Below are 26,348 nucleotides of genomic sequence, written 5' to 3' on the forward strand. Positions count from 1 at the left end.
AGATGTATTTTGCAATAGCAAGACAACCTATTAAACCACGGAAGCTATGCAAGATAATAGAATACATGAGCCTAAAGCTATGTGCTACTTGTAATACATCTTCTTAACAAAAGAAAGGAACATACGGCACATCATAACAAATGGTAATTCTATAAGGTTTTGTAGTAGCACCCAAATTAGCATGTGTGCATGATAATGCATAGTGGTCCCAATCTATGGCACCAACGGTTTCCTTAGGTTCATTTAAGAAGTAGTATTAATGTCCCAACATGGTCAAATGGATTTCCAATTATCAAGGTATGGGATCTACTTTAATGATAACCGACATTATGAATCCTTTTTCGACAACCAAGCCACATGCCTTTGGAATTGTTTCATAGCTACATTGCAAGCTAGATGACAATCTGCCTCTTTCTACATGGTAGGTAGGAAATACAAGGGAAATGCTAAAAATTTTAAGACTATTGAAAAACCTTAAGCTTCGATCTAACAATGGGAAAGAATGTACATCAAGAGTAATTACTAAGCTTCTCAAACTTTGAGGGACCTTTAAAAGATCTTTCCTTGCAAAAGACTCAACAATAAAAACATTGTGGTTGTGAACTACTCATCTAAACATGCCACAAAATTTTGAAATTTTCATGCATGTATATGAGATAGTTGGGTTATAAGTAAATTTCATTTTATGTTGAAATTAGGAAAATATTATCATTGCACGTGCAATTGTAGAAATCCGTTGTCCTCCAAGGAAAACTTTTCCACCTACATGAATATTTCCACAACCAACTTGTATACTTCACAAGCTAGCCCACAAATATGTACACATGAAGCCATATGGTACAATCGGTTCCTAGATGATCTCAATGCACCCCAAGATGCATTGAGATAATCAAAGTGCATTAATTTGGTCAAACCTAACCAGCATAAGTCAAGCACATTTGTCAATATAGAAGTACACGTGCAATTGTAGAAATTCATTGTCCTTGAGGGAAAACTTTCACCTACATTTATATTTCCACAACCAACTTGTATACTTCACAAGCTAGCCCAAAAATATGTACACATGAAGCCATATGGTAGAGACGGTTCCTACATGATCTCAATGCACCCCAAGATGAAGCTACATGATTTTTCGTGATGATCAAAGTGCATTAATTTGGCCAAACCTTAAAAACATCAGTCAAGCACATTTGTCAATATAGAAGTGCAACTAGGAAATTAAGGTGAAACAATGATACAAAGTGGCTATTCAATGGTCAATTTATATACTCAAATTAGTTTATTTTTTTATTTGAGAACTTTCGAGCAGACATTTGATTCATGGTCTACTTCTAGTTTTTAAAAGGGTGATTCTCCTACCCCAAGCAATCATGAATGACTGTAAATTGTAGGGAACATGGCCTCACTTTTACATGACACCCCCTTCCATCAAACTTGCCTCATTATCCAGCACACCATAAGCATGGTACAAAGACGATTGCAACATTTAGTAGGCTATACAAATATAAAACTCGCCAGCTTTTGGTGAATCCATACTTGTATCCTTTCTAGCGTAGAAAATCAAACCCATGTCCTTTTCCTTCACAATGCAAAAAGCATAGTTAAAATCGACTGCATCTCCTTGCAAGTGAACATTGTTTGTATTAAAACGTGGCATCAAACCCATCTCCAAAAAATAATCAATCTAGCAAATATGTGTAAGAAGCTTCCCCATGTTATTTATTTACCAAAAATGCAACGACACATTATATTTAATGGGGACCTGTGAAATAATCTCCTTGCTGCCCTGCAGCCAGCATGCCAAAGAGCCATGTGTTCCACGCCATGTGTACCACCTACACCTATAAAGGTGTACAAACACGCATGCTCAAGCACAACACTCCGTGCATGCATAGCAATGCAAGGATTTGTATAAAAGTGATTGCCTCAAGCTACTCCCCTCGAAGATTTGATCAACAAGGAAAGTGCAGAAAGTTACCCGACTGGAGAACTAATAAGTTCAATGAAGGCCTCAGAAAAACTATTCGAAATCTCACCATGTTCCCATCTGTACAAATGTTCATGAGATCTAGCCTTCAGACAATGTTCCCAAATATCAACACTTTATGTTCTCTGTCCTGCTCCAGGGATGGGAAACGTGATAGCAAATGATTCAACTTTCTCTCGTAAGCTATCAAGCTTTGCCTTTAAAGGGAAACTATGTGAATCAACAAACTCTAGGTAATCCTTGACCTTAGAGCTTTTGATGAGACCTTTTGCTTCAATCGCAATATGGACACCCTCATCAATCATGTCTGCCACACTGGTGAAGTCCTCTTGCTTGAAACCTCTGGTGGTTAACGCAGGAGAGCCAATTCGAATTCCTCCTGGTACAACAGCACTTTTGTCCCCTGAAAAAGTCGGTGAAACCATATCATTAAACAATGACCAAAATACTTACGTATCTATAATTGACTGATTCTACTTCAACGCATCTTATAGCCATTAAAAGTGAGAAATTTGAAGGTAAATGTTCAAAGGTGCCGATAACCTCCATTTGAGGCACTTCATGCTATTATCACAAGAATAGTTCACAAATGCCTTGCCCTCTTACTAATAAACATTATACTTCAGACTCAAAAAAGAATATTTATGAAGAGTGAACCTGAATAAAGAAAGAAGATTCCTTTCAGAGACAAATTCACGATATCAGATCATTTGATAACCATGCTAGAAGGTGATTACCACCATACGACACCTGCCACTTGTTGTGAGATACTGTTGTAATTTCTACATCACTCATGTGGTCCATAGGAAATAAAGAGAGTGTGTACTGCTTCCTACGAAGAGATCTGGGTCATGACTAGTATCTTCGACAGGCTGCCAGACATTTCAACTTTCCGCAATGCTCTTAAATTATCATCATCCCCTGGGCAAGGGCCTCTAGACAGCTACAGCTTGTGGTATCTTCCAGAGCGAGTATCGGAGTGGCCCACATGAGCTTGGACCTTGTCCTTGCAGCTTCAAGATCAAACCCTGCTCAGGATCCTGTTGGCAGGTCTTACTAAATTGGCCTAATGGTGCCTTCCAAGCTGAGAACAGTCATGTTGGGTTGTGTGTCTCAAGACCTACATTCTTCCTTGTGATTGATCCATTCGAGGCCTCTCTCGCTACTGCTTAGGGCTGAGCACTGCTGGTCATTAATGGAGGATGCACCCCCCCCCCCCCCGGAAAACCCAAAAAAAACAGTAGTCAGCCTGTAGGGCCTACAATCAGCCAACCTCGGGATGATGGAACAGCGAACAAGTCACTGTTGTCAAAAGTTAAAGCTCTGAACCAGCCATTCGTGGTTAAGTCTGAAACAGATGCGAGCATGACTAACACAGAAACATGGAACCCTTGCTTCTAGTTCCACACTTGAATGTAGCTAGCTAAACTTTAAAATGTGAAACCGTGGCGCTAAATTTGGGGGGGGGGATAGATGGAATGGAGAGAGAGAAAACAAGGTCAGAACATGGTGGGTGAAAGTATAATTTCGAAAATACGCAAGCTGCTTGAAGCTGAAAACGAGACCGCAAGTCCAGTAAGCCATATCAGGACATCCCATAGGTACGCCCGTGTAAATTGTATGTAGATATTCATTCATTTCAGGCAAAAGGCAGACATACTCTCTATGAAAAGGGGGAGGATGGCCTACACTCACTATTGCCACACACTGGTAACAATAAATCCATAGACTTGCATTACCATTATTCCAGAGCAATGTCAGAAAACTCAGCAACAAACTGTAAGCAAAAGAAACTAGTTCCTTGATACAGAAAGCTAGTTGAAGTGCTCTGTAAAAGCACTGCAAACTCACCAGTGTACAGTCGGCTGACTGAGCATAAGTATGTGAAAGATAGCTACAAACTCACTGTAAACTGCCCAGTGTCTGTCTATTGGCTGAGCACAAGTATGACTAGAACGCTCGGCTAAGCACAAGTAGGACTATAATGTCAGATGACAGATTAGGAACATTTTGGGAAAGGAGGACATGGACCCAGAATCCAAATGCCATTCATATGATACTTCATACAGCACGCCATCATATGACAGAAATGTAGTAAATTATGAAGTAAAAAACTCTCTCCCTGTAAGTGGAGATAGGAGAGTGGATGGTAGAAGCTTCAGGGAGCATGGAGGAGTGAGTGGAGTGGTGAGTGGAGGCAGAGAGAAGCTTAGAGAGGCTACAGAAACTCCAAAAGAAGAGGGGGGGGGCGAAGAGAGCACACAGCTGGAGAGCAGCTCCAAGAAAAGTGCGAGAGAGCTCCACCTCCTTTTATAACCCAAGTGTGGGCAGCATTTTCCATTGAAGAAATATAGGCTCTGCAATTAGCAGGACTCTGTTTTGGTAAGCTATGCTCTAGGATACTTTCCATCCCCGTCTGGAGGGAGCTTCCCATAAATATTGATGAGCTTGATGGACACATGCTCTTTCACATGATATGTGGGGGCCATGTGCCACGAGTGGCCATGCCACTTGTCCAGAAGAGGAGAATAAGCATCTGCTGCAATTTCTGCTACACTTTTTACCCTTTCTCATGACCTCTTGCTACTCTTAATGACAATTGTTCTATGCCTGGGGAGCGGGTGGTTCCGTGAGTCTGAGACTGATGAGGCACTGTTATTATTTCACACCAGCCTAAATCCTAATTTGACATGCTGCCATTCCCATATCTGGCCTCTCGGAGGTGCCTTTGAAAAAGAGTCAGTGTTTCTTCACAAAGAGCCTATCTGCTCAACCTCCAGACACAGGCTATCATAACTCCATCTCCTGCTGCAACATGTCCATGTATCCAAAAGCAGAGAACCCCCCCCCCCCCCCCCCCGCGCCCCACCCACACATACAAAAGCATCGACTCCAGCATGAGAGCTTGGGCATCAAAACTTGTTCATGGACAAGACAGAACAATGACTTCAGGACTAAACATGTGAATGCAGGAGGAAGCACAGGATTAAAAGAGATGAGCAGATAGACCACCAGATCAAGGACAATAAATGAAATTTGATACAAAAAGCATTAACCAGGCACGTATATCTGCAATTTTCTAATAACTTAAATGAATACAACACCACCCATTCCTTACCTGGCACTGAATTCTTATTCAAAGTTATAGAAGCAGAGTCTAAAACCTTCTCCACTCTTGCGCCATCGATTCCCTGCCTCATATTTACAAACAATAAACTTTGACCAAAGTAATTTAAAAGCCAAGCTCTTAGAAAATGACAAAAGCTTCTGGGTCCACATGTCACATAACCTGCTAAGCAACAATAGAAATAAAACTTACCAATGGCCTCAAGTCGACTAGTACAAGATGGTTGTCAGTACCACCAGAAACTAATGTGTACCCTAGCTTCGTCAACCTCTTGCCAAGGGCCTGACAGTTAGCCACGACCTGAAATACATTGCATATCTTAGCATACTGACAAAACAGGGTTTACATCTGCCAAGGAGCCTATGCAGCACAGCAGATCTGCACCTGCTGTTGATAGAGCTTAAAGTCCTCTGTAGCAACTTGCTTCAAGCAAACTGCTAAACCGCCAATTGTATGATTGTGCGGACCACCCTGCAAAAGTAAATATAGTGTCAGAGAATTGAATCTGCTTGCCGTAGCACACTCACACAGCAGAATGGTCACTCACATTCTCTCCAGTCTCACTCAAGATGGTAAATAATGACAGAACCGGACATAAGCAGACAAATCACATCCAACCCTTGCTGGGGTTACTAAGCGGAAAAATCACATCCAACCCTTGCTGGGGTTACGGCTCCCTATAACTGAGGACTACTAGGGCAAACTGAAGGCTCTGTTGGGCTCCTGCATGCCTTAGGAAAGGGCTTCAGTGGGATACCTTAAAGAGCCAACAAGCAAGCAACCCTTAGATAGGGTCATGGAGGGAGCAGACAAGGCTGACCTGGTCTATACATCCGACCGACACCTGACCTGCCAGTCTGTACAAGCTGACAATGGCCGACTAGTCGGCCATTGTTATGAGCGACAAAAAGCCCAGAGCAGGCCCTTTACGCAGCCCTCCGCGCAACACAAAAACCGACGCAGTGTGCAGCCCTAGGCTGCCTGCATTCTTGCTAAAACTGAGGCCTGCTACACGTGTAAAAAGATACTCGCCCTATCCACCCACCCTGATCTACTGTCCCATGTCCTCAAGTGGGGACTCGCAGATGGGGCAGTGATCTCCGACATTAAGTTGATCATGTAAAGTTAGAAATATTGCAAGGAAAATGGTGTTCCCAACGTGCAAAACAAAAGAAAATAAACACTGATTGAAAGATCTCATGATACCTGCAAACCTGGAAACACAGCATTATTGATAGCTGTCTCCAAATCCACTCCCAATATAGCCTCTTTCTTGAAAAATATCATTCCCCCTCGAGGCCCCCTTAGTGACTGCTCATCAACATCGATTGCAAAAAAGGAATAATCAGTTTACAGTCTCACCATCCTTCACAAACACTTCCAGAGCAGGATAAGGTAAGCAGGAACATTATCACACCTTGTGAGTTGTCGTTGTCACGATGTCACAGTAATCAAAAGGATTACCAACTACTTCAGCAGCAACAAGACCACTGATGTGTGCCATATCCATCATCAAAAATGCCCCCACAGAATCTGCTATCTGGCAGGAAAAATAAAAACAGGGGGAAAAAACGTTTAGCAAATGCTGTCATAACACCATTTACGGCAAAAAATATCAGAATGACAAACTCCATCTGACATCTGCATAGAGTGTTCAGCTTATAAATCTTTCCAACCTACCTGCTAATTTGAAATGCAAGAGTTAAGGTAAGGCAATGCCAACACAATGACCTTTCGCATTTGTGGATAGTCAAAATCACGTGGATACGCACTTGCACCTGCTATGATGAGCTTGGGCCTGAATAGAATTGCAGTCTTCTCTAGCATCTCGTAATCAACCAAGCCTGCCACAAGAAAATATGAATGTCTTGATAGGCATCCTCTAAAACAGTGGACTATTGAGACATGAATGGATCATGCCATACCTGTCTCTTCATTCAGGCGATAAGGCATAGACTCAAAATAGACAGAAGTAGCAGAGACACGTCTCTTTGGTGTCATAAACCCATGAGACAAATGGCCACCATGGGGAAGGTCTAGCCCCTACAAAAGACTCGAATTAGAAAAGCACTCAAATTGCAGTCTCTTCCAAAGATGATACTTGTATGCTGCTTGTGCCTACCATAATCCTATCATGTGGCTGGAGCAAGGCAGTGTATACAGCAAAATTGGCAGGAGATCCTGATAATGGCTGAACATTAACACCCCAATCTTTTGGATCCAGATGGAATGCGTTCAATGCCCTTGTCTGGCATAACCTCTCACTCTGGTCAATATAAACATTCCCTCCATAATACCTGCAGCAACAATAAGCAAAAACAAAATCATTATTTCTTCTAAAAGAACAATGGAGATTTTTTCAGCAGAAAGATGCAAAAGATAATAAAATCGTAACAAAACTTGAAAGATTAGATTATTAAACAATCAGAGCCTCTTTAATTAAAGTGAACAAAAAACCAAGTCACAAGCATTGCCACAAGGTTCTCTCATCATAAGATGGTAAAATCGTAACAAAACTTGAAGATTACTTTATTAAACAATCAGAGCCTCTTTAATTAAAGTGAACAAAAAACTAAGTCACAAGCATTGCCACAAGGTTCTCTCATCATGATTCATACTCTGCCCATCAAGCACCATGGACCTTGTATTATTCTCACACACACACACACACAAAGAGAGAGAGAGAAAGAAAGAAAGAAAGAAAGGAATTTTATTAGAGTCTTCGGAAGACCGATGGGTCTATGAGACTGAAAGAAAACCTGATACAAATCACAGTAAGGGTGGAGCTACTGAAAGGAGCATCATCACCCATGCTGAACCCTAAGTCTGATCATACATAATCAAATACATCTGGATGTAACAATGAAAAGAAAAGAAAAGGACTGGAGTGGAGCGGAATCCTCCATATGTCATGTCGCCTTGGCTGGTGCATAGCCGGTGATAGGACACTCGCGCCCGTCAAGATGTGCCGTGCGTCTCGGTCTCTTGGACGAGGCTCGACACAAGACCAGAGCCACCGTGACTCCCATGGGACATATCCCGGGTCTAAACAATGACGGGAGGTCCCCCAGAGTGATCTATGTCTCCCCTCGATGTCTCGTGTGTCGTGCTGCGATCGTCGGGTCGGGGTCTCTATCATGTCTGCGGCTAGAGACAGGATGATCAATGTCACTCGATGGGAAGAACTCTGTGATCCTGCTCTGAGGGTAGGCGAGGAATCTGGAAAGGAGCCCGGAGCCGTCTCTGAAGAGGCAGTGGTAGCGACCTCGGATCTCGAAGTACACTGGGCACCTGAAAATAAAATGCTCCTCCGACTCAACCTCCTGACAGTCGCACAATATGCATAAGCGATGCTCCCTAGGAATCCCCTCTGCTCTGCCGCTCTCTATGCGGAGGCGGTGTGATGATACCCGAAACTGTCCGATGGAGATCCGTAGTACACTGGGCACCTGAAAATAAAATGCTCCTCCGACTCAACCTCCTGACAGTGGCACAATATGCATAAGCGATGCTCCCTAGGAATCCCCTCTGCTCTGCCGCTCTCTATGCGGAGGCGGTGTGATGATACCCGAAACTGTCCGATGGAGATCCGTAGTGAGTGAGGCATATGAAGCTCAGTGTACCCCGGTGGTGTGATGAATCCCTCCTCCGAAATACGAAGACAGTAATCTCTGTAGAAACTCAGCTTCACTGGGAGCTCCCTCGGCTACAACCAGGTCCTAAAGGTGTGTAGCTGTAGGAGATCCTCTCGAATGACCTGATTGGTGTGTGGCCCAATCGAGATGGTGGGTGGGAGTACCGGAGGGGCATCTAAACTGTACTGAAAAGGAGGTATCCTATCGATGTGGAACCCTAGTCTCACAAACCATTTGTGAGTCCGTGCATACCAACATCGCTCGTCTCCCTCTGCTGCTAACCTCATGGAGGAATCGAGAGCCAACCATGGCAACCTCTGTCTCCCTGATGTGCAGTCCCCATATGATCTAACCCAGTGTAGATATGTGATGGTCTGAAAGGCTGCATCTAGCTGGAGTGGAGAAGCACCAAACTCGACATGAATGATGTGATGTGGTACAGACGGTTTCCCCCAAATCATCCGTGAGAGCATGAGAATCTGCAGGCACTCCACCCGCGTCCACTCTATCTCTGACATGTCAGGCCCCCAACAAGGGCTGCCATACATACCGGCTGGTCGGACCAAGGAGTCAAAGAGAAGAGCCTTGGTCCGAGGGTCCTGAAAGTGGAAGTAAAAGCATTGTCTCTCTAGCCGAGCCAGTAAGGCGTATCCCCTGCTCAGTCTGGCATGCATCGCTAGTCTCATCATGAAAATCGGGACGGAGAAGATGACCCCCAAGTAAGTGTATGAGGATACGATCTCAATTGGTGACCCACCGAAAGTAAAAGTAACTTGCTTCTGTTGCATGTTTGCTCGAGAGGTGTTAAAGATCATGACCTTGGTCTTGCCAAGGTTGACCTCCAAATCATGGGATAAACAAAAAGCCTGCAGTGCATCCACGTGTCGCTGGAGCCCCTCGAGTGTGGACGACAAGAGTGCCACGTCATCTGCATAAAGAAGAATCATGATGATGATCCTGGCAAGTAAGCAACCAGTCCCTCCGAATGCCCCCATGAAAGTCTCAAGCTCATCGATGTAGAGGCCAAACAGGGTCGGTGATAAGGGACAACCCTGTTTAATCCCTATGGTACTCAGGATCTCATCTGTCCAACCTGCGCCTGTCCGAACTCGGCCTGAGACTCTCTCATACAGTGCCATGACTGCCCAGATGATCTGATCAAATCCCAGTGTCTGTAGGCGTGTGATGAGACGAGCTCGAGGTACTGTGTCAAAGACTTTGCGAAAATCCACAAAGCAATAATATACGCTCTCCTTCCATGATCTAGCCTCCTTAATGACACTCCTGAGTGTGAGTATGTGATCCATAGTCCCATGGTCTCACATGAAACCAGCCTGATCCTCTGCTCAAAGCCCTCTCATCTCTGCGAACAAGCTGACCGATGCATCCAATACAGCTGCATAGATCTTGGACATCACATGTCCAATCATGGTAGTTCTGTAGTTACTCGAGTCCATGGGATCCCCTGCCTTGTGGATGGGGGTGATGGTGTTGAGTGTCCAAGTGCGGGGAAAGCCAAGGCAAACAGCGTCATTGAATATCTTTGCTAGGATTGGGGCTAACGTGTCGATCCCATATGCGATAAACTCAATGCATAGCCCCTCATGATCCTTCGCTCAACCATTGTGCAGTTTCAATGTCGCGTCCTTGACTCCCCCTCTGGTGAACAACGTGTAAGTGGTGGGGCTAAGTGTGTCTATGAGATCTGGAGTGGGCTGGTGTGGGACATCATAAAGATGATGTGCATATGTGTGCCAGACTCTCGTGTCGATGAGGGGTGATGGGGACCTACGCTCAAGGAATCTCCGCCAAAAATCCTTAGAGTTGCTGCTGTACAAGATGTGCAGCAGCTCCTCATTTTGACAAAGAAATGCCTGCTTCTTTAGACGTACGAGACGTCGGTACTTGCGTACCGTGTCTGGTGTGTTCGGGAGGTGACATCTGGTTTCAAATCAGAGCTGTCGATGATAAGACTTGCACTCCGCATCGTACCGATTGTTGCAGAGTACAGAACCAATTGGTGGTGGTCTAGTGGACCGTGTGGTGTGGGGAAAGATTTGGCGGGCAGCCTCGTGGAGTGTGCGACTAATCAGGGCAGCACGATCCTCTATGAGTGGTATGTGATCGATGTAGGTTAGGAGTCTGTTTAGGCATCCAGAGTAGGCCGGTGAGAGGCTGTGATCAAAGTATATGTCGTGGTAGGTGTCGTGCTTCCTATGTGGTGTGTGTGGTGTGGCTAAGTGTAGGGTGGCGATAGTAAAGAATGTATGTGTGATCAGCTCCTCGAGGGAGTGGTGCTACGGTGAAGTCGATGATACATGAAGTGAAGGTTGGGGATCCCATGATGTAATCTACTACACTAGTGAACCCCCCGTGTGGGAAGCAAAAAAAACCACCTGAGGAGGACCATAGGGTAAGCCCGTTGTAGATGATGAGATCATGCATCCCGCCCAAATCAAGGAGCGCGTGTCCATATGGTGTAACAGGCCCGTGTCGGTCCGATGAGGTCCTAGTCATACCTGCTCCGTCTAGGTCCATGTCTGGTAGCATGATAGAGTCGTCTCGGAAGTCCAGGAGTGGTGCCTGGCACGTGCTCGTCCTAGCATTGAAGTCCCCAACGAGGAGAACTTTCCCACGGGCTGAAAGGTCTGGGATATCCTGATGTAAGGGTGCATATGGCGATGTCTCACCCTCCTCTCGTGCCACTCTGGCAAAGTGGGATGTGTCTGGCAGGAAGTAGCATATTGCTATGAAAAGGTCACGGGTGCCTGTGCGTCGAATCTGGATCCATATGAATCGGGAGTGTGCGTCCTTCCTCTCAATGGAGATGGCTCCAACGAGGGAAGACTTGTACAATATTGCAACCCCGCTTGATCGTCGAACTCCTCCTGTATCCCTCGTCTCATCCCTGAAGGCTGACTCCCATGTGTAGTCACTGACTATCGGTAGTGGACGCTCTGGGCTCTAGTGTGTCTCCGTGTAAAAGACTATGTCTCGTCCTGTATAAGACTCCGAGAAGTTCCTTGGGTCTGACCATAAGGTACCATTACAGTTCCAAATGGTGCAATCTAGGGTCTCGGAAACCTAAGTCTCATAGGCCCTGTCCCCCTAAGAGGTACGGGTGGGAGCCCGACTGGTGCCGGTCAACAACCTACCATCTCGGACCACGGCCCATTTCCCCTCCTTGCGGGCAACATCCCGCTGCTGCAGAAGAACTCGTCGCTCCTCAATCTGTAGTGGTGTCAAATCCTCGTCCATGGACAGGGTGGGATGCTCTCGTAGAGAGGCTCGGCGTCAGAGTGTCGCTAGTCAAGCATGTGAATCTCTGAAGCGAATGACTAGGGGCTGCTCTCGGTTGGGATCTCTCCCAACACACCATGCTCCCTCTATGCCATGGTCGGGGACTCCCATGGTGGTGGTCACAAAGGTGATCGCCTCCTCCATGGGCGTCATAGTGGTGCTGGTGCTGTCTCGCGTGATCCCTCGTACTTGGATGTTGAGGGCCTTCAAAGCCCTCTGCTGCTGCTCCTGTATGGCGGCTGAAACGGCTGTGAGAGAGAGAGAGAGAGAGAGAGAGAACCAGGAGATTTTTTCAGGCCTACGGTGAAATAATGGAGAACCTTCAAGAAGATATCTCGGTCTTCAAGAGAGAAGCATGATTTTCAGAATGAGGACCAGATCACACCATCTAGAAGTAGAAGGGGCAGGTGGAAAAATCCAAAGGTCCCACGAGAAGACAATGTTTAGTCATCTATCTGTTAGGGAGAGGGGGCTTTTATATGGGTGTACCAGCCCAGAGAGAGCAGTAGCATTTTTGTCCTTTCTCAGTGTTTCTGTAGGTCAGAACGGGGTCTAGCCAGGACACCAGGGCACATTGCAAGGTTAGAGGTTGAGTCACGCTGGCTTGAGGCTAGTTGGAGGCCTGGTTTGAGGCAACATTCTGGGGTCTGTTTAGGGCTAGTTTGGGACCCTTCCCAAGGTCAGGTCAGGTCGGTTGGGTCAGCCAGTCAGCCGCATTTGGTCAGCCACATCAGCACACCCACCCCCCCCCAGCCCCTATATATAGGTATGTTTTGCCCTGTATTTTAGACAATTGCAGGCACAGTTCCTACCTACTTTTGGTGTCTGTGGAGGTGCCGTTCAGCCTCAGTCACCAGTCAACCAGAGGCGCAGTTCAGCCCCGGGGTTGTGAGGTTTTTCTCAGCAGTTCATGCGAGGATTTTCCCTGGTCTTCAGGTGTTCGCTGTCTCTTCCTCCATCGCAATTTTTCCTGTTGTTCAAGTTTGCTTGGTGTGCTCTCAGTTTGGGTTTCGCATTCTGCTGCACTCTCGCAGAGTTACAGACAAAACATGCAAGATATGCCCACTAGATGAAGTAAAAAGTCAAGAGCACGCTTCTCTTTTGTCAAGCTTATGTGCACACCAAGGAGAAAGACGGTATTGATGCTTTCTCACTCAAAAACCTCCTTTGGGTCAACCAGCCAAACAACTAGGATCATATTTGGAGGAGGTTAGGGGGCACCTAAACAAAAATGTTGGACATGGCACACAAAAGCTGGCCAAACAAGTACTAGTGACATAGACAGTCCTAGACATCTAGCAGCTATTATTGGAGCTGTTGGTAAAAGATTATTAGATCTGTCCTATAAATTCTATAAGTCCTCAGTGAACCTTAAAAAATCATACCATTTAGTGCCATCTCTCTCTCTCTCTCTCTCTCTCTCTCTCTCTCTCTCTCTCTCTCTCTCTCTCTCTCTCATCTTAGATCACATCTCCATTTTGAGGGCTATCATTGAGGAGGCAAAGTCCAGACATCGGAAAGTCTACGCTTGCTTTGTAGACTTTCCAAGGCCTTTGACACCGTCCCGCAATCATGATCAGGTGACTACAGGAGATAAAGATTCCAAAGACTTTGATTTGGGGGGTGATGAGTCTCTATGAGTCCCTAAGAGGGAGAGTTGGTGCCCCAGGTGGTTTATCAGATTGGGTGGAGAGCACGATCGGGGTGAAGCAGGGCTATCCCCTCTCACCAACTCTTTCATTGGCATCATCTCAAAAGTTAAGCTTTCCTACTTTTAGCCCACCTTGGGGCAGCTTTTATGCTCTTTTTAGAACCCTGTGGGTCCTTCTTTAATGACTCAAAGATCTAGAGGTGCCAGGCATATAGTAGAATAAGATTTTGGTATTGTATTGTGTCCAATTTGTGGACAGACAGAGACACATAAGTGTTGCTTCTATATTTGTCTTGATGCATAGTATATTTGTTGTCTTGCACACACATGAATGGTTGTGAAGTAAACACATATTCATGAAGCTTGATTCCATAATGAAACACTTCTGCGTGTAATTCCTCGGCCCATCTATCGGTCTTCCACCTATGGGATACCCTTTGTAGGGAGTTCAATTTCTAACATGGTATCAGAGCCCTGACAGAAGTTCTCGGGAAGTGGAGCTTGAAGGCAAGGACCTTGCTGAAGGACAACCTTGAGTCATTGCTCAGAGGAATTGGCTTCGGTGTCTAAAGGATTGTACCCAAACAAGAGGCTCAAGTTCAAGCAGGCACCTAAAGGATTGTACCCAGGTGGGAGGCTCAGGTTCGAATAGGTGTACGACTCTCTAAACTCCCTATCTCTTTCAGTTCATTATCATAGCCAATAGATATGAGATCCCAAATTTTGGTGAGACAAGCAAGCTTATTGACACCAATTATCCGTTGTGGACATGGGAAATTGTGACTGGGACAAAGTTGATGCTGCACGCCACCATACTACTCCAACCACATCACCTCGACGGCAATACTGACACCAACGGACCCTATATTAGTAAGAGGATGGCGGATCCGAGATGCGGAAGCCCTAGCTATCATTGTGGGTACGATGACAGATGCGATGCTCCTACACATACAAATGGTGAACTCTTCTTTCGAGGCATGGACAACATTGAGGGATATGTATGAGCTCAACAACAAGGCAAGAATCTTGGACCTCGAGACGGAGCTATATGGCATGAGAATGGATGAAGGGGAATCAATACAAGAACACATCACCAAAATGAAGGTGGTGCGGGATCACCTGACAGCAGTTGGTCAAAGGACGAGCTTGACCAGAATGGCAAGGCTGTTGTTGGGAATGCTCCCCAAAGTTATAGTAGCTTTGTGACTAGGATGACTGTAGGGCATAGGGCGGCGCCGGTGACTTTCGAGGAGCTGGTTCCATTGTTGCTACGACAAGAAGCTTGAGAAAAGAAGTACGATGGTACGGATAAGGATGAAGAGGCCCTAATAGCTCAAGACAGGAGCAAAGGCGCCCAAATCTGATGACTAAGCGGACTCTTTAGATGAAGACAGCAAGAAAAAAGAGAGAAAGAGAAGAAATGCTTCTACTGGGATGAGCCATGACATTTTGTGAAGATTGCAAAAAGAAGAAGCTGCAGCAAGAAGCTTGAGAAAAGAAGTACGATGGTACAGATAAGGATGAAAAGGCCCTAATAGCTCAAGACAGGAGCAAAGGCAAGGGCAAGGGTAAGCTTGGCAAAGGTAAGCCCAAATCTGATGACTGAGCGGACTCTTTAGATGAAGACAACAAGAAAAAGAGAAAGAAAGAGAAGAAGTGCTTCTACTAGGATGAGCCAGGACATTTTGTGAAGATTGCAAAGGTAAGCCCAAATCTGATGACTGAGCAGACTCTTTAGATGAAGACAACAAGAAAAAGAGAAAGAAAGAGAAGAAGTGCTTCTACTAGGATGAGCCAGGACATTTTGTGAAGATTGCAAAAAGAAGAAGGCTGATTAGAAGAAGAAGGGTGCCAGCTCAGAGTCAAAGGAGTCAGTTCAGCTGGTGACAGAGAAACTTTTCTTGGTGTCAACTCTGATACTGCTAAGATTAGATATGTGGAACCCGGTGTGACTGTCAGTATGTCAGACATTAAGGATTGGTCAGAAGAGGAGTCAGAACCCTTTGTGAAGGTGACGGACAGTAACGAGTGCATAGAGACATTGGGTGCTTGGCTGGTGTTACTGAAGCAGAGGGGATTCCTCGACAAAACCTGAGGACAGAGGCCATGACTTAGAGGGGGACAACAACACGGAACCACAGTTCAAGCTTCACGGTCCTAGTAATCTGGATTTATGCCTGGGATATGATGTGTCGAGTATGTTGTTTGGCTGCAGATCTAGCCAGACAGAGGATGGGTTGAAACAGACCCTGAGAGCTTGGTGTCTTGAGGACTTCAGGCTGTTCACCCATCACGAGAGTTGAAATAAAACCGAACTGGAGGGGAATAAAACAACTATGGCTTCACGTCAACGACGGAATTCAAACTGTCCACAGCTCTCCCTCACTCTCTCTCTCTTATCACACATTAGGGCCCAGGACAAATTGTCAGGCTGGACCCCCCCGAAGGTCTTTATTACTTTCAAAAAAACTGTTACAAAAGTTCAGCAGGAAGCTGTCTCGTAAGTCTCTCTCCTTTTCATACGTGAAAAGAAATCCTTCTTTACAAGGGCTTCAAACCCCATTCAAATTGGCAACATGCCACTTGTCTGCAATCTAGACTAACTCTTATTACAAGCCACTTAGGGCCATTCTGGAGTCTTCAAAGCTCTCGGTCACACGAACCGCTTCCTAGGTGCTTGTCAGGCTCCCATTTCGCTTAGGAAAAATAATCCTTCCTAGTACCTGCAACAATTAATTAAAGCGCACCACCATGGTACCCATTAATTGTTAGCGCTTTGCATGCAAATAACACACTGTGGACTAATCCTAGTCACGGTGGGCGTCCCCACTAAACACATGTGCACATCTAAACAAATATATATATATATATATATAAATATATATATATATATTTTTTCTCTGGTTGACCGGAGTCAACACTCTTGATTATAATTAAAGAGCTTCGACCCAAGGTCAAGGCGCCTTAATTATAGCCAAGTCTCTCCAACCGAGGTTGGCACATCTTGGTTAACCAGGGTTAACCCCTCTTGGCGCATGCCAAGTCTTGTTGACCGAAGTCAACACTCTCTGACCATAGTCAGGTTTACTTGACTAGAGTCAAGTATCTTTGACCGTAGTCAATCCTTTGACCATTAAAATAACTCTTTGACCGTAATTAACACATATAAAACTCTTTAATTATGATCAAATAAATGGTCAACTGTACTTTGACTTAGGATATTTACATTGTGGTGACATGAAACATATCCTGAGAGCTTGGTGCCTCGAGGAGGCTGTTCACCCATCACAAGGGGGACAGTTGGAGGATGCTGGTACTTGGAGAGCTCGAGTTCCAAGGCGGGTTCATGACTAAAGGTGGTGGTGCCATCAGGTGCTGCTGCCAATGCAAACAATGTGTGATGGGCATGATACTTTCCACAGGTCTTAAAGTAGATAAGATTAAGGCATTTGTAAAGTATCATACCCATAAGACAAAGGTACATGCAACAGGAAAAATGGACCTGTGTACCAAACTAGTATGCAAAAGTGGAATCGGAGCTGGCGGAGCAGGAGCCACTGGTCGGAAAGCCAAGAGAAGACTATGATGACACCAGATTGTTAGAGGGCTACGAGACGGGAGTTAATGGAGCATCTTCATCGACGGAATTGGATCTGGCCAATGTGGGTCGGTGAGCCCCATATGAGGAGTGCACCGGGGGGGTGGACCATAGATAGTAATAGGCATAGGGCTGCCACATGGGCAGCACACGGGCTGTCTTGTGGGCAGCAAAGAGAGTGTGGAAGTTCCTGGCAGAGGAGATCAACCATGGAGGGCATATCTGGACCTAGATGCTGTCCATACATAGAGCAAACAGCAATACACAGGGAAACCACGTCAGCAAGCTTTGGAGGACCCTAGGGGCTTAGAAATAAGGCGGATTATGGGCAGGCCTGCCTGCACCAGTGGCAGCCAACCCACATGGCCAGGCAGGGCCAGCAAAAGGTCTGCAAGTGAGGCCCCAAAGAGAGTGGAAGTTCCTGGCAGAGGAGATCCACCATGGAGGGGAGATCTGGATCCAGATGCTGTCCATACATAGAGAGAACAGAAATATACAGGGAAACCATGTCAGCAAGCTTTGGAGGACCTAGGGGCTTAGAAATAAGGCTGATTATGGGCAGGCCTGCCTGCGCCAGTGGCAGCCAGCAACGTGGCCAGGCAGGGCCAGCAAAAGGTCTGCAAGTGAGGCCCCAAAGGGGGATTTTTATATATATATATATACCTTTGTAAGCCTAGAATAAGTCCAATCATACAAATTTAGATCTTTTGTTGTTCTAAAGATAAAAAATCTACACAGAAAATAAAAGAGAGAATGAAAGAGAAGATTTTATGAAAAACAAAAGGAAGACATACTTAGCAAGCAAAGCAACACTTCAGTGCCCGAGCAGCTATACTGGGTTTCTAAAGACCTGCGGATTTATAGACTGGAAAGGCTGAGTCAGCTACAGGGCCTGTTCCAGTCGGTTTTTTGGTAGGGGCTCTATAAAAGGGGCCATTTGGAGCCCCATTTCTCATCACTTGGAGCAGCAAACCAAGAGCAAGAAGGAGCAACAGGAGGACCACCCTTGGGCCTATACACAGGAGGTGAAGGAGATCTACAAGGGCTGCAGACTTAGCTCAAGGTGCTGCCCACCTAGGCTGGCTTTCCAGACAGCAAGGTGGAAGGGATTTTCAGACAAAGAGTCTACATAAGCTCAGTGGAGCACGCGAACTCAGAGATCTAGAGGTGCCTGTTGGAAAGGTCACCTCCCCATCTGTAAACCCCCATATGAGGAGAGCATGGGGGAGGGAGACCTAGGGCAGTACCCAACAGAAAAAGAGAGAAAGGGGCTGCCACATAGACAGCATCATGGCTGGCATGTGGGCAGCACATCTAGAACTGTTATGGGCAGGACAGAGGGCCAGGAAAGTACGGAAGGATGGCAGATCTGTACGGATTACAGATGCCTGCTGTACGGCTGGTTTCAGGGTCACATACGGAGCTCAGGCAGGAGTCCTAGAGCTGGAAACAAGCCCGGAGCAGAGGCAAAACAGTCTGGGACAGATTGCGATGGATCTAGGACTGGACAGGAGGCGCACTGTTTGCAGTAGGTTTTGGGGGGGGGGGCTGGACCCTGTATTTATAGGGCATCTGCCCTTGAAAGGTGGGCCAAGGGCCCTTGTAATGAGTGCCCCAAAAGGGCAGCCCACAGTCCCATAAATAGGGAGCTGTGGGTCGGTTTTGGTCGGCCAGGGGCAGGGGGCTGAACCGACCAGCAGTCGGCCCTTTCTAGGGCTGCTGGGTCGGTTGGCTGGCCAGGCTCTTGGGCCTATATAAAGAAGGCATTCAGGCCTTATTTTGACATCATCTGGAGCAGCAATTCCACCAGCAGAAGGAGCAGCAGCAGGGCTATCTTTGGGCCTACAGTCAGGAGGAGAAAGAAGTACCTTGTGCTGCAGACTTAGCTAACAGGAAGCTGCCCACCTAGACTGGTTTCCAGACAGCAAGGTGGAGAAGATCATTCTAGACGGAAAGCCTACTCACGCTCGAGGTGGAGCACGCGGACTCTAGTCTAGAGTTAGCCAGCAGATAGGAGAAGGACTTTGTGGTAAGATCAGAGGACCACACCATTGGTGGGACTCTGGATCTGTCACTCTTGTATTGTGTCCATAGTTGTGGACGGAAATATATTATTTGGTGGTTTCTCTATCTAGTTTGGTTCATTGTCTATTGATGAGTCTGCACACCTATTGAATGCACATAAGTAAAGAAGTTTGTGATTCCACACCCACACCGCACACTGTGTGAGCTCCTGGGCATTATTTCCGCTGCGTGTACCCTCTATTGGGTCATTTCTAACATGGTATCAGAGCCCAAGTAGGAGGCTCACAGGTGTGGGAGCCTGAAGGCAGGGACCTTGCTGAAGGACGACCCTGATTAAGAAGCTCTAGGGAATCGACTTCCACGACTGAAGGATTGTGCCCTTGCGAGAAGGAGGGTGACTCAGGTTCAGTCAGGTGCGTTCAGAGTTCTGGTTTACTGAATTTGAGTTTGGTTGACTTTGCTGTGTGGTATATACAGCAGAGATGTCGCCATCTACAGCCTCTTCAGCCCCTGCTTTCCCTTCCTCCTCCTCCAGTTTTCTCTCTTTCACTATCCCTAACTTTGGAGAGTCTGGGAACCTGGACGGGACTAATTACCCGATCTGGAAAGTGAAGATCCGGAGTCATTTAGTGGCTCGGAAGTTGTGGAAGCTGACCACGGGAGAGGAGTCGAAGCCGGAAGACTTGGTGGACAGTAAAGGGAAGGTACTCATGGCAGTAGACAGAGAGGAGCTTGAAGCTTGGGAAGAAAGAGATGCCCATGCCCTGGCAATAATCATAGGGACTACGGCGGACTCTGTTCTTCCGCATATCCAACTGGCCGAGACGTCAGTAGAGGCGTGGGCCACCCTGAAGGATCTGTACGAGACAGATAATACCTCCCGGATCGTGCTTCCTCAGCATCAACTCTACAATCTTGATATGGAAGAAGGCGATACGGTACATAGCCATTTGACGAAGGTCAAGGTGGTGCGGGATCAACTGGCAGCAATTGGTCAAAAGACAGACTCATGCCATCTGGCCTTGATGGTACTGAGTAGAATGCCTCGGAGTTTCAAGAGCTTTGTTACGGCTGTGATAGCAGGACAGAGGACCAAACCTCTGACATTTGAGGAGTTGTGTCCATTACTGCTACAGGAGGAAGCTCGGGAGAAGCTCTACAACGAGGACAAAGACGACAAGGCGATGCTGGTAAAGGATTCCGCCGGTAAGGGAAAGGGCAAGCCTAACAGTGGCAAGTCCAATAAAGATAACTCTGACAACGAGGGGACTTCGAAGAGGAAGCACAAGAAGAAGTGTTTCTATTGTGATACGCCCGGACATTTTGCAAAGGATTGCAGAAAGAAAAAGGCGGATCTGAAAAACAAACAGGAGTCTGACTCAGATTCAGAGGGACAGGCCAAAGCTAATGAGGTAACCGAAGAATTGTTCCTGGTGACATCACCGAGTGTTACCAAGGTCAGGTATGTTGATCCAGAAGTCACAGTAAGGATGTCTGACATAGAGATGTGGGTCGACGAGGAGTCAGATGCCTTTGTGAAGGTGAAGGACAGTATGGAGCGCTTGGTACCTTCCAGGTGTGTAGCTGTTGATACTGACACGAGGGTGGAAAGCCCTGGGGTCTCATGGTCAGATGAATGCTGGACTTCAGAAGGGGACAGTACAGGATTACACAGGATCTTGGCGGGTGCCTCATTGAGGGTCAGGTATGTTGATCTAGAAGTCACAGTAAGGATGTCTGACATAGAGATGTGGGTCGACGAGGAGTCGGATGCCTTTGTGAAGGTGAAGGACAGTATGGAGCGCTTGGTACCTTCCAAGTGTGTAGCTGTTGATACTGACACGAGGGTGGAAAGCCCTGGGGTCTCATGGTCAGATGAATGTTGGACTTTAGAAGGGGACAGTACAGGATTACACAGGATCTTGGCGAGTGCCTCATTGAGGGTCAGGTATGTTGATCCAGAAGTCACAGTAAGGATGTCTGACATAGAGATGTGGGTCGACGAGGAGTCAGATGCCTTTGTGAAGGTGAAGGACAGTATGGAGCACTTGGTACCTTCCAGGTGTGTAGCTGTTGATACTGACACGAGGGTGGAAAGCCCTGGGGTCTCATGGTCAAATGAATGCTGGACTTCAAAAGGGGACAGTACAGGATTACACAGGATCTTGGTGGGTGCCTCATTGAGGTACAAGGTTTGCTTTCAAAGCGAACATTCAGGCAGTACAACACTCTGGTATGTATTTGATACTCTGCATTTGAGTCTTTATAGCATGCTGTGAAGAGATTCTGCTCTTCATTTGTCTCAGGTGATAAGAGATTGGAAGGAATTAGCCTTCTTCGAAGGCAGAAGGGGAAGTATTGGTGCTTCTTCAAATCTCAGACGCAGATTGCTAGAAGGTGGTGGACAAAGAGTACTGAAGCCAGAAGAGTACCTGCTTGAGAACTCAGCGAGAGTTCATGGTCCAGGTTATCTGGAAATATTCATTGGTTGCCGACCTTGCCAAAGGAAGGACGGGTTGAAACAGACCCTCAGAGCATGGTGCCTGGAAGGTTGTTCACTTATTATGAGGGGGACGACTGGAAGATCGTGACGGCTGGATTGCTCGAGTTCAGAGGCGGGAATGTGACTGAAGGAGGTGGTACCAGGAGGTGCTACCAGAGATGGACCTGTGTACCAGGATGGTGTGCGGAAGCGGAACCGGACCTGGTGGAGCAGGAGCCACTTGATGAAAAGCCAGGAACCGAAAGGTTCCAGAGGACTACGACCAGGGAGTTACTGGAGCATCTTCATCGACGTGTTGGCATTGGGCTGAGATGTGTCGGTGAGAGGGGGTGTTGGAAAGGTCACCTCCCCATCTGTAAGCCCCCATATGAGGAGAGCATGGGGGAGGGAGACCTAGGGCAGTACCCAACAGAAAAAGAGAGAAAGGGGCTGCCACATAGACAGCATCATGGCTGGCATGTGGGCAGCACATCTAGAACTGTTATGGGCAGGACAGAGGGCCAGGAAAGTACGGAAGGATGGCAGATCTGTACGGATTACAGATGCCTGCTGTACGGCTGGTTTCAGGGTCACATACGGAGCTCAGGCAGGAGTCCTAGAGCTGGAAACAAGCCCGGAGCAGAGGCAAGACAGTCTGGGACAGATTGCGATGGATCTAGGACTGGACAGGAGGCGCACTGTTTGCAGTAGGTTTTGGGGGGGGGCTGGACCCTGTATGTATAGGGCATCTGCCCTTGAAAGGTGGGCCAAGGGCCCTTGTAATGAGTGCCCCAAAAGGGCAGCCCACAGTCCCATAAATAGGGAGCTGTGGGTCGGTTTTGGTCGGCCAGGGGCAGGGGGCTGAACCGACCAGCAGTCGGCCCTTTCTAGGGCTGCTGGGTCGGTTGGCTGGCCAGGCTCTTGGGCCTATATAAAGAAGGCATTCAGGCCTTATTTTGACATCATCTGGAGCAGCAATTCCACCAGCAGAAGGAGCAGCAGCAGGGCTATCTTTGGGCCTACAGTCAGGAGGAGAAAGAAGTACCTTGTGCTGCAGACTTAGCTAACAGAAAGCGGCCCACCTAGACTGGTTTCCAGACAGCAAGGTGGAGAAGATCATTCTAGACGGAAAGTCTACTCACGCTCGAGGTGGAGCACGCGGACTCTAGTCTAGAGTTAGCCAGCAGATAGGAGGACTTTGTGGTAAGATCAGAGGACCACACCATTGGTGGGACTCTGGATCTGTCACTCTTGTATTGTGTCCATAGTTGTGGACGGAAATATATTATTTGGTGGTTTCTCTATCTAGTTTGGTTCATTGTCTATTGATGAGTCTGCACACCTATTGAATGCACATAAGTAAAGAAGTTTGTGATTCCACACCCACACCGCACACTGTGTGAGCTCCTGGGCATTATTTCCACTGCGTGTACCCTCTATTGGGTCATTTCTAACAGTGCCCGGCATATATTGGGAGAACATTTTGGTATTGGATTGTGCCCAGTTTGTGGACGGACGGAAATATATAAGTGCTTCTACATTGGTCTTGATGCATAGTCTATTTGTTGGCTTGCACGCACATGAATGGTTGTGAAATACACACATGTTGATGAAGCTTGATTCCATAGCGAAACACTTCCGTGTTTAATTCCAAGGCCCATCTATCAGTCTTCCACTAGCTGGATACCCTTTGTAGGGTTTTCATTTTCTAACAGCCTGTCCTAGTGGCTGCTGGGGGTCAACATTCGCCCGACCGAGTCCTCGCAAACGGAATCCTAGAGGGCTTGGCAGGTACCAATTGGGCTTCAAAACAGGGGGGTGCGAGGACCACCCGCGGAGGGGACAGCAACCACTCATCTGCTGGAAAGTAGCAGACGCATTCATGAGTCCAATTGGTAAAACCAAAAACTCATAATGCATATCGTGTATGAATCCCCATCTTAAAAACATCCTCCTTTCGAACACAGATCTGATGATACCCTATTCGTAGATCAAGCTTGGTGATATACACTGCACCATGCAAGTGATGTATGAGGTCATCCATCTTGGACAAGGGATATTTATTTGTCATGGTCACCTTATTGAAACCTTTCTAGTCCATGCACATGAGCATGGCCCTATCCTTTTTCCCCACCAAAATGAATGGTCTTCTACGAGGGAGATTTACCACGATAAATATGTCCCATACAACTATAAAATGAAACCCATCTGAAAATTCAGCTAACAGACTTTAGATCAGCTGTGACACTTCAGAATCCTGATGTCTAAAACTATGCAAATTCTTGAAGAATTTGTGGCTTGCATTTGTGACCTTGTTTTGGTGGGCTAGTTTGTCTATCTAAAATCTGAAGCTCTGCAAGCAGGTGAGGTTTATCAGCTATCAGCTTGTTATTCCAAAGATCATCTATCGAATTTATAACACCGCTTATGAGCTGGAATTATTTCCTGAAGAATCCAATTTTTCATGTGGGTCACCTAAAGGAGAAATTAAGCATAGTTGACAACTTAGTCTGATTACAAGATCTGTCAGCATAGATTCCCAATGAACCAAAATAGGGTGGTTTGTGAACTCCTTATCAAAGGGAAGGACACATCTAGAGATGACAACTCCTTGAAGAGTGTTGCGTCTATGCAATAAAAATCTCTTAATTTCCTGGCCCAAAACTTCCTAGTGTAGGGTGAGAGAAATGTTATGATCCCACGGTCATGGCATAAGCCGCCATTATGTCCAAGCGATGGATGCTTTAAAAGGGACGTTTGTATACCCAATGCACAGGGGCCCGAAGGACAAGGACCTCCCTGCAAAAGTCTATATATGAGTTGTGGACTCATCTCCCTTGGGATGGACCTTGATATTGTCGTACCTTGAGCAGGCCTATGCTAGACTATTCTGGTATGGGACACGGGAGTTATGGCCATGGATGAGGCACAATCTTCACGCCTAGAGGGTGAGCCTTATATTACATCTAAAGCTGGGTGGTGAGTTTGCAACTCCCCCAACCTAGTCTTCCTAATCTATGGGCTGTTTTATAGGACTTGGCGTCAAATTAGAACCAAGACTACACCCCAGCTTGGGCCTAGTAAACCCTCACCTTGAGTGCCCATTTCACTCACTAAGTGCAATCGCCATCCACTTTACCGTATTTGTTTTACTTCTAAATGCCATTAGGCTGATGAAAGCAACTTTGTTGAAGGCTGGTCTTCTTGGACTGATGAAGTGGAGAGGTGCAAACTGCTATTGTGGGCAGAAGAGGGGATGAGGGCTCAAATGAGTACAGAATCCCAAAAGAAAAAAAAAAGGGAAGGGGAAGGGGGGTTTGCCCCTCTCTCTAGTTAAATATTACCCTAACGGTAACCCCCACTAACTTAGCCTTCATTGTGATATTAACGATTAAAACACGACCGTTTGAAAAGGACACTGCCCACTATAATACGTCATGTTGTGCCACGTTATATTACTCTACACGCCGGCAGCGCTTTACAATATGATATGGGCACTCTTTAATATGGTATATATTATTTTTCGGCGTGCACCTTACTTCTTTGAGAGACCTTCTACCTTCCTGCTGGCTGACATACTAACATCCTTGTGTTTTGTGAGCCACATGGACCTTCCAAGTCTTCAAGCAAATATCTCCCTACAAATTCGTATTCTTCTTTCATTTGTTTTCATTTGCTTAACATGAATGCCCACCATACTTCTACAAGATCAGAATCGAAAAGCACAGCCTGTCCCAGTTTTACTCAAAGCTAGTTAAAGGTAATGACGGCACCCACCTCTTACCAGGAAGTCCTTCCGAATACTTGTTGGTTAAGCATGAGCCTACCGCTTCCATAACTGCGGAAGACGTGAAATTCTCGGAGGCAATAAGCTCTAGTCCTAAACGCTGACGGCGCTTCTCATTCTCGATTATACCATACATCTCAGGATCTGCTTCCTGTAAACATAAATCCGCAAAGGGGGCCGTCCTACCTTCCACTGGAAAAACATTATGAGTTCAAAAGTAGCTCGATTACACAAAAAACAAGAACAAAACGCTGGAATCCCAATGAAAGTTCAAGCTCACTGCCTCGTGTTACGTAAGCAACCAAAACTAACTTCAAAGTTGAAGATTTTAGTCATCTATTAAAACACCCATCACATCCATGCTCAAAGGAACCCACGCTATGTGAGGCACTTACCAGCCGACATCACGGAGGCTTCAGGAGAAGGAGCTGGTGAGAGTTGTCCTGCGCCGATGCTAGCTCGGATGCAACGAGGGTGGCAGGGTACACGGATTGAGAGCCGAGGGCTGCGAGGACGCGGGGCGAAGAGGCGGCAGGGCTGTGCATGGGAAAGCTCAGAAGTAGCGGAACGGTCACAAAAACCTGTGGTGGCAAATGCCTCCATAGCTCTGCTCTTGGAGCTTCAAAAATGAGCTCACGCTTAGGCTCTTACTCTGCTCACTCGGGCAACCCAACAAATTCACGTTGGTCCTTATTTCTTAGGGCACATCTATCATTTCCCACTAGCACAACTGGTAAGTCCCACCATATGCATCAC

General features: G+C 46.5%; 1 protein-coding gene across 1 annotated transcript; it reads right to left on the bottom strand.

Annotated features, from left to right (window-relative positions):
* Window positions 1-1,486: 1,486 nt before the first annotated feature.
* Window positions 1,487-26,348, bottom strand: SHM3 (serine hydroxymethyltransferase 3). The gene is made up of 11 exons (XM_087387786.1): window positions 25,988-26,348; window positions 25,583-25,784; window positions 7,237-7,411; window positions 7,040-7,157; window positions 6,846-6,958; window positions 6,532-6,654; window positions 6,321-6,425; window positions 5,499-5,585; window positions 5,307-5,414; window positions 5,106-5,178; window positions 1,487-2,390 (listed from the first exon to the last, which is right to left on the bottom strand). The coding sequence occupies exons 1-11, from the start codon at window positions 26,193-26,195 to the stop codon at window positions 2,104-2,106; spliced, it is 1,599 nt and encodes a 532-aa protein (XP_087243912.1). The 5' UTR covers window positions 26,196-26,348; the 3' UTR covers window positions 1,487-2,103.

The sequence above is a fragment of the Dipteris shenzhenensis genome, chromosome 16, assembly GCF_047967505.1.
Source record: "Dipteris shenzhenensis isolate YYH24624 ecotype China chromosome 16, Dip_SZ_1.0, whole genome shotgun sequence".
In the NCBI taxonomy this organism is placed as follows: domain Eukaryota; kingdom Viridiplantae; phylum Streptophyta; class Polypodiopsida; order Gleicheniales; family Dipteridaceae; genus Dipteris; species Dipteris shenzhenensis.